Here is a 14,078-nt window from a genome sequence, read left to right on the forward strand (position 1 = left end):
TGCGCGTAAACCGCCAAAGGAAACGCGAAATCAAATTGCGTGGCACAAACGGACGCCCAAACTTTGAGAAATAAGTTGCAAATAGAAAACAATTCTTGCCTGATTGTTGATGAATTCGATTAAAGCTCTTTGTCTCATCTTCCTGTTGCAAAGAATCATCTACGCATTGGTATGGAAATAAAACGTGCAAGCGTGCAACGACGGTTTAATAACTGTCTAATGTGCACCAACAGTCAGAAATGTTAGGACGCTCACAGAAACGATCAGAATATTGTTAAAATTTCTAAAATTATCGACTAATTCGAAACTTGAAATTTTCACGACCATTAGCTGACACACTTGCGATTCTTCAGGCGAGTAATGGAATACAAAACTGCATTATTTTGAGTTGCGACGCTCTATACATCTGCAGCAGTGGTTCCCAAACTCTTTGTAGTCACAGCGCACGTTAGAAAATGTACAAGTGTTTACGCACACTTTGTATTCAAATTCTAAAATTTACAACAGCAGATGCAGCTACGCGATTACAAAAAGAAAGAAAGGAAAAAGAAAAGAAGAAAGATCTTGTTGAATTCTGATTTTGAACTTGGGAATCACTGATCTATCGCGTCAGCGTCATATCGCCTCGAGATAAATCAAATAAAGTTGATTCCTTTATAACTCTCCAAACGTTATTTTCTGTTTATTCCAACTGCTGATACGTAGATAAGTTTACTATGCGATAAGTTTATTCCAACTATATGTTTCAAACCGGAACGAGTATTTAACGAAACTCGTGGTTTGGTAGCTATCGATTCTTAAAACGTCGCTGCGTTCTACTTTACGTATATCGTGTTAAAGTTGTTCAATGAATCACCGAGGCAGTGCCAGTGCGAGTTTGAAAAGCGAGTTGCTCGAACGATATGCCGATTAGGACAGGACAACAATGAAGCACCGACCAGTTTTCCTATCTTATCGAGTAATAACACGTTTCGAAGCCTGATACGCAAAACTTGGTTTTCCATCGTAGAACTAGTTTAGAAACAATACTTGTATCTTATCGGCTCGTAAAGCGTCGGAATGCGGCAGCTATTTTTGCATTTGCTTTTCGAGCCTTCGATTTGCCGGTATTGGTTCGTACTTGTAATTGAATGTGATGCAATGCACCACGACCGACAAGTTTTCGATCTTTGAAACAAACACGTCAAAAGAGAAACAATTCTAAATTCTAAAGAATCCGAGTGCAGAATGTGTTCTAGTTTTTGTTCGAAAGATCTAGACTTATGAACGTTTTACTAAAAAATCACGACAAACTTATCGAACGATCGAGGTTCGGTTTTTCCTTCGATAAAAGGGAGAAGCAGATCGACACGATATTTCTGTGGAGGCACTCGATAGCACAAATACCACCACTCGACACTAACTAATGTCGGACGACGACAGCGCCTTAGGTTACGAACGTTCGGGACCCCCTGGTTCAAATCCTGGCGACCGGAGTCCGATTTTCCTTCCACGATTCTTAAATGAGAAGAAAATACAGCAGTATCCTAGCAGCGACATCTACAGCCTGCAGTCACAATTATCACGGACAACACTTTTACACCTCATTTCGAAGATGAATTGGTTTGTATTCTCGAGAAATAAGCAACGCGATATTTAAATCAACCCCTTTTTATATAAAGCAACAGGTACGCAGATAGTACCGTGTGCGAATATTAATGCAAGTAACTGTATCTCGTACGATTGTCTGTCAACTGGGCAAGAAGAAAATATTAGTACCGTTGCTAAGTTTCAACGCTGAAACGACGAAAGGCCAAACTTGAAAATGAGAATACTCGAGTTATTTCGATCCCGGTGCTTCGAGCTTACATTGTAGGTCAGTCTGAGCGGGACAAAAAATTAACGGCCGGCATTCGCCAAGATTTATGGGTGGGTGGACGGTATGGTGGCTCGTTTGCAAAAGTAGCTCGTGGTGACACGTTCCAACGAGGCTGCCGCGTTCCGTTTGACAAATGGATCGAAATTACCAATTATCCCCTAGCGTTTTCGTCGACGTCGGCTTCGATAAAGCCAACACGAGGTTCTCTGAAATCGAGCGTGAAGCGCGATCGCGATAATTTACGAACGGTCGCGCGAGCGGTTTTTGTCGCGCAATCGTGTGTGTTCTCTCCGATCCCCGATTCTCTAGGATCGAGTCGCGATATATCGTTCACGCGCCATCGACATCGTGACGGTTCTAATCGACATCAAAAGAGTTGCGGTATAAGAATTAGTAATTATCTCGATTTAAACGATTTTAATAAAGAAAAATCATTGCAGACGAGGAAAATTTTTTTCGTTACCGGTAATCATCGCGACCATTATTTTTTAATCGTTTAATTTTTCAAAGAATTCCTTTCGAATTTTAGAGCCATCATTATCTTCCGTATAATCGGAAATAAACTTTTTTTCGTAAAAATTTTAGAAAGAATGTTAATTTTGGTGTCTGATTCGATCACGCACGTATTCCACGACACACACGGCTATTCAGACTCGCACGAGTATTTGAACACGCACACACACGCGTGGGTGTTCCATAACGGTGTAGCAGACCGTGAAAAGTAAATCAACGCGAGCACGTTCTCTGTACGAGGCCATTGTGTTGTTATTATTTCCATTAGTTATACATCGAACCGACGTTCTAGCTCTTATAAGTTTTCTCGCAGTCGGCGCGTGATGTATTCGACGCGTTATTCAACTCTTACGCATTTACCCCGATGGAATTTGGCATTTACACGTATCTAATGGTTCGCTTTTACCTTTTTCTGTTCCAGGTAAATCCACTGGCCGATCCCCTATGTATTCTTAGTTCGCAGCGAAATACACTCTCGCTCGACGTGGTACGTAATCCGCTAAGCGAGAAACCAATGTCCCGAAGTTCGATTCGTAGCGACGGGAAAGGAATTTCCTGTGGTCCGGTGACTTTTATCGGGAACACCATTCCCGTCCGCCTTAACACCCTGTGGGGAAGGAGCCGTGATTTATACGAGCTTGATCGGCCGTCCTAAGCCTCTCTCGTTAGAATCGATTGCGCGAGGGTGGGTGACTCTCTTTCTCTCATCCCCTGGCCATGTCCCCTCGGAATTAGGTCGTCTCGACGTTTCGATCTGATTTCTCGAAACAATTGGTCCGTCGCGTTGTAAGTTGTCGCAAACTTGTTCCAACGAATTTGTCGCTTCCCCGTGAGTTACTTGCAAGTTTCCTGCAAGTTCTGCGACAAAACAGGCGTTCGGTGAAGTACCGTTCCGTGGTTGAGAAAGGTGGCTAGTGGCATAGATACAGGTTTAGATGGTTTTCTAACTTTTATGTCTCTTTTGAACGTAGAAAAACTCTTTCTCTATGAAACATCGTCACGCACGTTTTATTTTGCAAATTTTATACAGCTTCGCGCGTCACGTATATTTTCGACAGTTTCGAACTGTGAAATTTTGCAGGAAATTCAACTGGACATATATTCGTAATAGGATCGTCCTTTTTTGACACGATCTTAGACGCGAAACACAGCATTTTCTTCGATAGCCAAGATGGTCGTATCTACGAATTTCTCACGATTTATATCGAGATCCGAGAAGAAACGAACAGAGTACACGTAGGTGCTAGAAACGATGCAAACGAGCCTTCCGATAGCGTAACAAAATAACGAAGAATATAGATTAGACCATTTAGATTTTCTTATATCATTGACATCATGTACAAAAAATACGTACTTTCCATTTTTTGTAGAGGTGATCTATGCCTTGGATTGCAAAAGTTACTTACAAATTAATATTCTATTTACAATCTCTCATTAAAATGATACGATATTAATTCCCCGTCACTTGTCGCTCGATAATTATTGCTTCTATACATCTCTCGCTTTTGCCAGCCACCTTCTCGACCATTCGCGATGAACAATTGCCCCTTCGTTTCGCGATTCCCAGCTCTGGAAAATTTTCGAGATCGCATCCTGATATCACGTCCGATGTTCGAGAGGGTATCGACGAGGTCTGCCCCGACGATTGGTACAAAGATCACACACCGTGATCATTAAACGTTCCATCGCGCAGAGATTGGCTCGTTAGTGGCGCGTTCAGCTCCGGAATCCGCCACGGGAATAATAATACGTACGAAGGGGGTTAGATTGTTTGGTTGGACTAGAGGGAAGAGAGAGGCGACGTGTATCGTCTTCTTAACGACGTCTCCTCCGGACGCACGGTCTCGAATCGACAATTTATTATCCGTCCCGCGAGGATCAATACCAGCACCGGCATAGAGGCGCATTCCCACGTTGAAATTGAAATCTATTCGTTGCCGCGTGCATTCTCCTCTCTCGTTTCACCGTGTGTTCCCGTGCACGCGTCGTTGTGAGTCTTGATTGCCAGTCGGTTGTAAAGAACGTTCGATGCATACGCCGGCATGCAGCGATTGCAAGAGACAGCGGCAACGACCGACTTCAAGGTAGCAAAGCCAGTCGACGGCTTATGTAAGCCGTTTGGAGGTCTGCTTGCGTTCTATGCGCTCGCGGACGACGCGGGAGAGGATCGAGTTTAGACGACTACCGACTATTGTAGCGTTTTTCGTATATCGATGGCCAACGTTGGATATCGAACGAGGCAAGTTTCCAAGAGACGTGGAAAACGAGGAAATTTTTACCGTTGAATGCTGCACTCGAGTCGTCGCGATCTCTGACACTGTTGCGATAATTAACCGCGTATCTTCTTCTCCGGTCTCTGAAGATTAAACGACCAAGTTCGTACATCTTTGGACCCTAAGTACAACCAACTCGTATCTTTGATTAACGGCCAACAGACAGTCGTTGAGTCGGAATCGATGAACTCCGAGGGTTCGGTGTAAATTAAGCGACGACAAAGCGTTTCACTGCTGGCAAATGACGCGAGTGTTGCACGATTAAGCGTCGCTACGATAAATAACCGTTGGATAGATGGAATATTCATCTGGTAAGGGGGAAGCCGTCGAGCCATGACGAGCAATCGTAGTTCATTCCTATTCTTGAATGAGCCTCGATGAATGGAACTCGATATAACATTCTATTAACTCGCGAGAGATAGAACGGTAGATATAATACTCGGATTTTGATCAATTATCCAGCTCCATTACCTCGATGCCTGTAACCAACTTTAATCCCACGATCGATAGCCAATGTGTTAGCGAATTTTTCACGGAAATCACAATGTTTCGATAACTAGTCTAGTCGTTGGAAAACAAGTTCGCTAATGTCCATCGACACCCAAACCGGACTCTATCGTTTTGCGTTGCAGCAACTTCCGTGACGAATTGAATTCGAAAGCTAAGGTGGCAGCAATGCACAGCCCACCTACACTACTATCGTCCATAAGTATCGGAACACCTAATGCGATTCGATTGAAAGCTCGATAATTTGTTTTTTAATTTTATTGCCAAATATCCAACTATTCTCGCATATTCTTAAGATTTCGGTTTCTTTTAACATCTTGCCGATATCTGGAATATTTTATTCCTGAAAAGTGTGAAATAATAAAAAGTAGCAAACATGTATATATCGCGTACTAAAGTCAAATACTTAAATGTTATCTACATGGATTTTAATAATATCCATTGGAATGTAATTTCCCAAGATACGTTTGATTGGACAAATTTTCCGAATTATTATCGGCAGTCGAACTTGTGGCTCGATCGATCTTCCGTTCGACCCCTCGAATTCTCCGTCATCGACGTGTCTTTCATTTACCTGCTCCACTCGCGGTTAGTCTTCCCGCGAACTTTCGATCGAGAATGCCGTCGAACTTTTGTACCTCGACCCTGCCGCCAGACATTTGAATGCAAATACGCTTTTTACTTATATTTATATGTAAATGCGGGGTGCTCCCGGCGGACCTGGAGAGCCGAGACACGACGCGAATGGAAACGGTGTGCTTGAAAGGCGAGAAAAAGGCAATGAGTTCGTGATACGTTGCAATTACGTCTTGTGCGCCTTTGCAATTATCTTTGGCGAATTTACGTAGTAGGACCTCGATTATTCGGATTAATTGGTTACAGAAGGACTAAACGCACGAATTTTTTAAACAATCGAACGACTAAACTCGTCAACGCGGTTTATATGAAAAGCGGTACAATTTGTCGCGAACGATTATTTTTCTCTTGCTCTTCTAATTTGTTTTTCAAATCCTTCGCAACTGACAAATTACACGTTTTCACGTCATCTGTTGCTTGCTTCTATTGCTACTAAATTTCTCCTTAATTCGTTCAGTAATTTCTTCATTGCACACGTGTATAACGATGGACTTCTAACGAGATCGCTAACCTGATCGAATATACAGAGAGTATGACATAGTTGAGTATATTTCGCGTATTTGGTTCCTGTTACAGTTCGATATTATTCGGATAGTCGGACGTTCGATCAAGAGGTATATTCTGAAAACCGAAGAAACGCTAGATGAGGCGGTTAAACTTAGGAGGACAGTGTCTGTTCACGGCACTGTGGAAACTTTCGTTCGAGCGCTTCGATTTGCAAAAGAGTTCTTTTCAGCCTTTGGACCGACGTTTGCCTGAAGTAAAGTCATCTTCGACGTCTCAAATTTTAGCAGACGGATAACGAGGCGGTTGATTCGTGCGTTATTTTTCTTATCGTGGTCCCAAGGGCGGCGGATTTCGCTGGAAGAACAGTGCATCCTCTCTTACGATCGTACAACGACACGGCGTTTCTCAGAGCTCGATCACCAGTCGAGTACGTATCGTTATCGGTTATCTAGAATTCCCTCCGCGGACGTTCCTCGTCGGAAGCAGCCTCGTGGTGTATATGTAGATAGAAGCTAGAACAGCCGCGTTCTTTATCTTTCCTCCGATTTCCTTCCTCCCGTCAATGCACTGTTGTAGAGGAAAGCTTCGTTCACAGGTCGTTCACCCTGCAAATCAGCGAGAACTCATCGAGGCGATTTCAGCTTGCGATCTTACTCGGTGTCGGACGCGAAGTTTTGTAGGTATAGAAAATTATGAAAGTCAAAATACTTGGTTTGGTTGGCAAGTAAACCGAGAATTTGTATACAAAACTTCAAGATGCATAAATGCACAGAACGCATAGGTATAATATTCGAAAGTATCTAGAATCTTCAAAGCTTCTTAAGAATGGAGGTTCCTTCGATTCCTAGAAATCCAAACAAAAATATTTCCAAGACTCGCTTTACTATTTTTGGACCAAACTATCTGTAACAAAAAGAAAAAGGAAAAAAAGAATGGACCAAAAGGTCATCGATTCTCGTGAAAAAAAAATATATTGCTAAATATATCGTTATTATATACATGTATATATAGATTTTATATTAAAAATACTTTATGCTATAAAGTTATGAATGGATTCGTAAGAATTCGAGTCAACCCGGAGTCACAGTGGCACCGAAGAAGATATTTAAAATGTAGATGCACTCATTTAAATACCCGGTCCGTATTCGCGATTTAATCGTTCCCGTTTCTTCGAGCTCTTTTCCTTGCTGTTCTTCCCCTTTTTCTCCCCGCCATTATTCCGACAAGAGTTCTTCTCTCGCCAAAACCGAGGAGAACGAGCCGATCTGTAATCTGAAAGTTGTCAGCCGCACATCGCGCGCTGTCCTAATGGAATTTGAATGTCGTTAGCCGAAGTAACCGGGCGTGAGGAAGGGACCTTATCCCTATTACCACCGCGTCGTCCCCGCAGTCGACGGGGAATACGGCCGCCGCAGGTATCGTCCTTGAGAACCATAGTCTGGTCGACGAGTTTATTGGAACAGGGAAACGTGTCGGGTCCGAGGATCGTTTTCTTTCCTCCTTTCGAACGTTTCCTCTCGTCGTTTTCCTACGTTCTCCCCATTTTCCACGTGCTCTTTTGTTCAAGACGTATAGCCACATAAAAAAGGATGATCATCGTACTCGAGCATCGATGAGAGAACACACAGACTGTACCTATACGTGACGGCGAGAAACATTCAATTTTCATAGAGGGAAAACGAGCGAATATAATCGCAAATCGAGATCGGGTAACAGTATCTAGCGAAAAATGGCGGATAGAGGCAAGGAGGACTACAAAAATCTCTTCCGGAGAAGGCTTCCACAGTACATCGCTGCTTGCGCAGGTTCTTTTCTTACTTCCCGAAATGTCTTCCTATAGACGGTTTTTCAATATTATTTCGTTCGATGTAAACGATTTAACCTATTCGCCTGATAATTGCAATCTTTTTGACACGTTCACAGTTCCCTAACCCCTATGGTGTGATCGGTCTATAGTCGCGTAGATTAGACGTATGCGGGTATCCGAGATTACGGACTCGGACTAGCTTGAAAAGACTCAGGCTCGTTCGTATCCTTGAAAATTCCGTGAAATAGTCCGTGAAATTTGCCTTGTTTTAAGCATCGTAAAAAATTTAACAGTCGCCGATAACCATTGTAGCGATCAACGTGTTAGTACACGTAATTATACGAGATTTTAATTCGTGATATATCGGTTCTTTGGACGTACGATGTCGTAATATGTATGTTTTTGCCTTGGACTGTGAACGTGTTTTAATGATTCACTGGTGTGAAATCGACTGTAGATACATGGCGTAAATTTTGTAGCATGCATGGGCGGATTCTCTTTGGGCTGCGGAATTGGTTGGAGCGCGCCGTGCGTCGAAGTGCTGAAAGAGAAGCACGAGTACGATACATTCTCGACGAATGTGATCGCGTCGGTTTTTCCGCTGGGTGCAGCACTTGGGATGCCAGTGGTGCCTTTCCTGGTCGACAAGATCGGTCGAAAGTGGACGATGATGTCGCTGGTACCCGCGTTCCTTCTCGGTTGGATGTTCATCACAATTGGGGTGACTACGTTCGTGCTTTTAGTCATGGGCAGATTGATAACCGGCGCCTGTGGCGGAATGTTCTGCGTCGTCGCGCCGATGTACTCGGCCGAGATTTCCGAAAAAGAGATCAGAGGTACGAGAGAAAAAGGAAACTGCAGTAGAACTGCGCTTTACCGAAGGAAAAATATAGTTGTTTTCGATCGGTTTCAAAGAATATTAAGATTCTTGCGCCATAGTATTTATATCAGTGTCTACTGGGAACGAGGTACGTTAGAAAGTCTATGATAGGATCGCGAATATTTAGAGTTGCTGGCAAAAAGATGCTCCGAAGAAGAAGCAATGCCAGGCAATAATAACGGCAATCGATAACCGATGTTTAACACAGCAGATCTATAATCAACGATGTAAATTATGGTAACGAAAACCTTCCTATTCGTAAGCTTTCAAACGTTGTACCATCCTCTTCAGTAGGCATTACTCTAAATACTATAGTACGATTTAATAAAAAGCTTGACTCTATTGTATGATTAGGTACCTTGGGAGTCTTCTTCCAATTGTTACTCGTGATCGGGATTCTGTATGCTTACTGCTGCGGCTACGCTAGGAACATCGTTGTGATATCGATTCTATGTGGTATCGCTCCTCTCTTATTCGCCAGCATCATGACCTTCATGCCGGAGAGTCCTCTGTTTTACATGGCGAAAGACAACGAAGAAGCCGCCAAGAAGTCGATGCGATTCTTCCGTGGATCGGAGTACGATATCGACCCTGAGATCAGCGCGTTTAAAGTCAGTGTTACACTTGCTACAAATACCGAAGTATTTGCGAGATTCTTACGTTGCTCGCAAGCAATTCGCGAATTATGTTCGCTGGCAGTGTGAACACTTGCGAGCAGCGAAATATCCAGCCAGGAAGAAATACTTTTTGCTTGAGAAACAGTACGGTAGAACTCCATTTGTTGGAACAAAATTTTAGTTGTTACAAACTTTAGTTATCGATCCGTGACGATTACGACCACGTATCTTAGACATCGAGTCAATTTATGATAAGAAAGAACAGTTAGAGGTATTTTTAGATGGATTTGACTTTTCGAGGCTACCGAGGGGTTAAATGAATTTCTGTCGCTTGAATCCATTTATCTGGACCTCTGGTTTATGATCTGCTTTCCATCCGATGACAAATGGAAATAAATGGAACTCTACTGTACATCAAAGGTTTATTTTAAGGCAAGTATGAACTGAGTATCGCGTTTTGAAGCAGCGTTTGGTACTTGAAAATAGGACCAAATAGACAAAAGCAGGCGCGAGAAGGTGACGTTCTCTGCGTTCTTGAAGAAACCAGTGTTGAAGACCATGGGAGTGGCATATGGGTTGATGTTCGCGCAACAATTCAGCGGCATCAACGCTATTATTTTCTACTGCGAGACGATCTTCAGGCAAACTGGCGTTGACATGGATCCCCTGCTCCAGATGTTGATCTTCGCAGTCGTCCAGGTGATCGCCTGCGCTATATCGGCCTCGTTGATCGATCAGGTTGTCGCTCGTATCTTTCGCAATTGCGACGAGCGGACGCTGCGTTTCGTCGTTGAAGAATTTCTGACAGGCTTTTAACCCTTTTAAAATCGAATTATTTTTGATAAAAATATCTTTCCTGTCGATTATTTATACGCGACATCGAGCGTGAAAGGGTTGAGAATGTTTCTTGCAAAGTACACAAATTTATCGACGTACCGAATGCAGCGTTCGTTCTTCGAATCTCCAACTCACAAAGGACAAAAAGCGTAGCAACGTTTGGAAAATTGTTATAGCTGGGTCGAAAGATCCTCATGATGATATCCTGCGGCGTGATGTGTCTCTGTCTGATGGCTCTAGGCATCTTCTTCGTTTTGAGGACCAACAATCCCGACCAAGCCGACCGTCTATTTTGGTTACCGCTCGTTTCTGCTTGCCTATATATCCTGGCTTTCTGCCTGGGTGCCGGTTAGTAACAAAGTAGCATCATCGCCTCGCTTTTAACGCAAATCCATCTCTACGTAACCCATTCGGAACCGTTTGGGAATTCGAGAAATCAATGAGAGAATTTGAAATCTCGATGGTACTGGATGTCGATAAAGACTCGTTTTCGTCTGTAAACTCTCGAAAGTCATTTTTCAATTTCACATGACACTCTTTTGCCGCACAATCGCGTTTTAAACTGCTTTTCCGAAAAACCAGGTCCCATACCATGGGCCTACATGGGCGAAATCTTCCCAGCGAAACTAAAGGGGACAGCTTCCTCCAGCGCGGCGTGTTTGAACTGGATGCTGGCGTTCATCGTGACCGTATCGTTTTCCTCCGTGGTCGATGCTGTTGGGAACGCAGCTGTGTTCTTTTTCTTCGCAATGATCTGCCTATTGAGCGTGGTTTTCGTGACATTCTGCATGGTCGAGACCAAGGGGAAGACTTTTGCCGACATTCAAAGGGAGTTCGGCACCTACGACGTCAACGAACGATGATAGCATTCGATCACGAGAAATACATAGACAGATATTTCTGCGGATCTATCGCTGAGAGCACCGATAGCAGTATAAATTTGTCATCGTACGATAACGGCGAGATGAATGTGAAATGCCGGTGCGTGGATCGTAGAAGCTTTGTAAGTAAATTCTGAAAAATAAATGTAGCTCGACTTGAACGAATATGCACGTATGTAGAAACATCGAATAATTAATAATTAATTCCTTAACTCTCACGCGGTATAACGCTGGATTTAAAATTATAAATTTCCTACCAAGAGAAATACTCAGAGAGTCTCATTTTCCAAGCGGACAAAATTCTTTTCCGACGAAGGAAGGAGATGCAAGCTAAACTTGAACTCTCGAGGACTATACGGTTCGTGCACGCACATATGCAGAGGAACGTACAATGCGTAGCTGCGTTGCAGCTTGCCTGCCCTTGGTGCGATTCTCGAGTCAACAATGATGCGCCTGTGGTTGGCTCCGCCCATGTAAAATGAAAAATCGTTGAGATTAGTGTGTGATGAGAGTTATTTATATTACGAGAGAAGGTTGGCCCCGTTTGAACGAAAAAGCCTGAACGCGTTCTTTCATGGACGTTGACCTAACGGGTTAATCGGGGAGCATCGATCGATCACCGAGCAATGAGAGCCTGATTGGTAATTGCTCGTCGATAGCAAACACCACCTACCTCTCTTTATTCGCCTTTCTTTAATAGGAAACGCCGAGAACATGGTATATTCATAATTATATTTTAACACTGCTATATAGAAACTTAATTCGATTTTGTGCGTGAAATTTAACATTTGCTCTCTCTTACTAAAAAAGAAAAAAAATTAACAACTAACTGTTTTTTAATAACTATGCGTAGAAATTTAAAGAACAACTGTCTTTTACTCCTCCGATCATGAGCCCCTCACTCCGTTCAATTCCATCTGTTAGATTGTTTTGTTCGTGGAACAATCTTAAAGTATGAGATCAACGAACAATTTAACGTTTCCGAAATAAACTTCTGCCGAGGAACTATTCGATCAGAGATCAAACGTTTCTAGTATTCGTCTTAATAAATACGGGAATGTCGAAGATGAAATATCTGCTCTCCCTACCCTTCCCTTTCTGCTGTTCGATGCATTTGTCATGCAGTTGCCATCGCTCGGTAGGCGTTCGCTTTCATCGATTATGCATTCGAATTTATATTTATGAAGCGTAGTAGCTTCTCGTATCAGCGTTCTAATAATGGATGCTGCTATAAACCTCTCGTCAGGGTCGGCCGTTGCATGTCGACGTACGCTGCCTACTCTCTGTATCGAGCCACGCGTTGTCTCAGCTTCGCAGATTTTTCCCTCCATGTTGTCGTGCGTTTTGCGGATCCTCCATCGGCGGACCGTCCAACAAACGCTGTTTCCCCACGTGGCCGGATGTTTACGCGCGCCTCGATTCCTCGAGGGACAGAAGGAAAGGAGAGAAACGTTCTCGAGCAGGAGGATGTCTAGGAGATCCACGCAACGATCGAACCGACATCGTTCGTTTCGAATCGAATAAAATGATCTTTACGTGGAAATCGGATCATATGGTTAATCCTTGATATTCGTTAAGTGAATTTAATTTGTTGTTTATAACAGAGGAACGAAATTTACGGAACGAGGAAAGATTAGGAATTGGGCGAATTTGACCTATTGGTCGACGTTCTAGGTTAACGCTAGGACTACCAAAGTGGTCTAAATTCGCAATTCTTTTATAGGAAATTATATGTTCCTACGATACTCTAAGAGTTAATCGTTATTCGTGGCGATCGCCGTGAGCGTTGACACGCTAGGCGAATGGAAGCCACGAGCTGCTGATCAAGTAGAGGCGAGTGACCATTCTACAACAGTGTTGGATCCCTTCGTCGCCGAATAAATTTGCCGGCGAAACCGAAAGTATTGGAGGAGAAAGGCACGCTCTCATGCAAGAAACAGCCCCGACGGGAGGTCAGGAGAGACCAGACGAGTTTTTCGCGCGTTCCGCCAAGAATCGCTCGTAGGTTCTTTCTTCGTGGGAAGAAGCTGACTTCTGGAAGCGACTGGTGGAAAAATGGCTCGGTGTTATAGAATGTTTGCCAGACTCTCTCGTCCGTTTCTACTTCCCTTCTGGCGAGTTGGTTTTCGCTAGATTCATTTTCCAGTCAAAAAATACAGAAAAATAGCATCGAATACATCTCGTACGTTTCTATAGACTTTTCCTTTTATCAAAGTACGTGGAATTTGTATCTACTTTATCCAATTATGAAAGCGAAAATATATCTCTACATTTAAGTACAAAAGTGTAAAACAACAATGTCGCAAGATCCAGCGTGAAAGGGTTAAAGGATGATCGAAGAACGTGTTCACCGACAAAACCCGACTCTTTCTCCGGTTTCTCTCCGAACGCTGGACCGATACGCCAAGAGAGCCAGTTCGAAGTCGTTGGTTCGAGGCAGTCTGTTGTATATTTCATGAACGGTGAGTTTCCATCCTCGTCGGTGTATCGGGAGAGAAGGACAAACTGGAGCGCGTCGCTGACGTGGTACGAACCACGCACGATGCCATCGTCGCACCGTTTTATTATACGTAACGCTCGCGTCTGCGGAAAATTGCGTTTTTTCACATAAGCTTTACGCCACGCGATAGGAATGATTACGCCGCATCTCGTGTTTACGAATGCTACAAACCTTCTGCTACCTTTGCAACCTTCTATCCTTCCCTTCGCCTCAGCATCGTTTTTTTTTTTTTTTTTTTAATTTCTTTTAAAGAATTTTGTTA

At 43.3% G+C, this 14,078-nt stretch overlaps 1 protein-coding gene across 9 annotated transcripts in view; it reads left to right on the plus strand.

Moving 5' to 3' along the window:
• The window catches only part of LOC126870284 (headcase protein-like), a 151,575-nt gene that overhangs the window by 70,017 nt on the left and 67,480 nt on the right, over window positions 1-14,078 (plus strand). For 2 of the 9 annotated variants that reach the window (XM_050627852.1, XM_050627851.1), the window contains exons 2-6: window positions 8,581-8,937; window positions 9,336-9,592; window positions 10,085-10,336; window positions 10,612-10,783; window positions 11,018-11,544. The exons of 4 other annotated variants lie outside the window; for them this stretch is intronic. In XM_050627852.1, the coding sequence (XP_050483809.1) occupies window positions 8,586-8,937; window positions 9,336-9,592; window positions 10,085-10,336; window positions 10,612-10,783; window positions 11,018-11,298 (1,314 nt within the window). In that variant the 5' untranslated portion in view covers window positions 8,581-8,585 and the 3' untranslated portion in view covers window positions 11,299-11,544. Of the gene's footprint in view, window positions 1-2,792; window positions 2,859-7,861; window positions 8,100-8,580; window positions 8,938-9,335; window positions 9,593-10,084; window positions 10,337-10,611; window positions 10,784-11,017; window positions 11,545-14,078 lie in introns of those variants that run through there. 3 more of the 9 variants (XM_050627847.1, XM_050627848.1, XM_050627850.1) reach the window with 3 other exon arrangements.

The sequence above is a fragment of the Bombus huntii genome, chromosome 10 (assembly GCF_024542735.1).
Source record: "Bombus huntii isolate Logan2020A chromosome 10, iyBomHunt1.1, whole genome shotgun sequence".
Classification (NCBI taxonomy): domain Eukaryota; kingdom Metazoa; phylum Arthropoda; class Insecta; order Hymenoptera; family Apidae; genus Bombus; species Bombus huntii.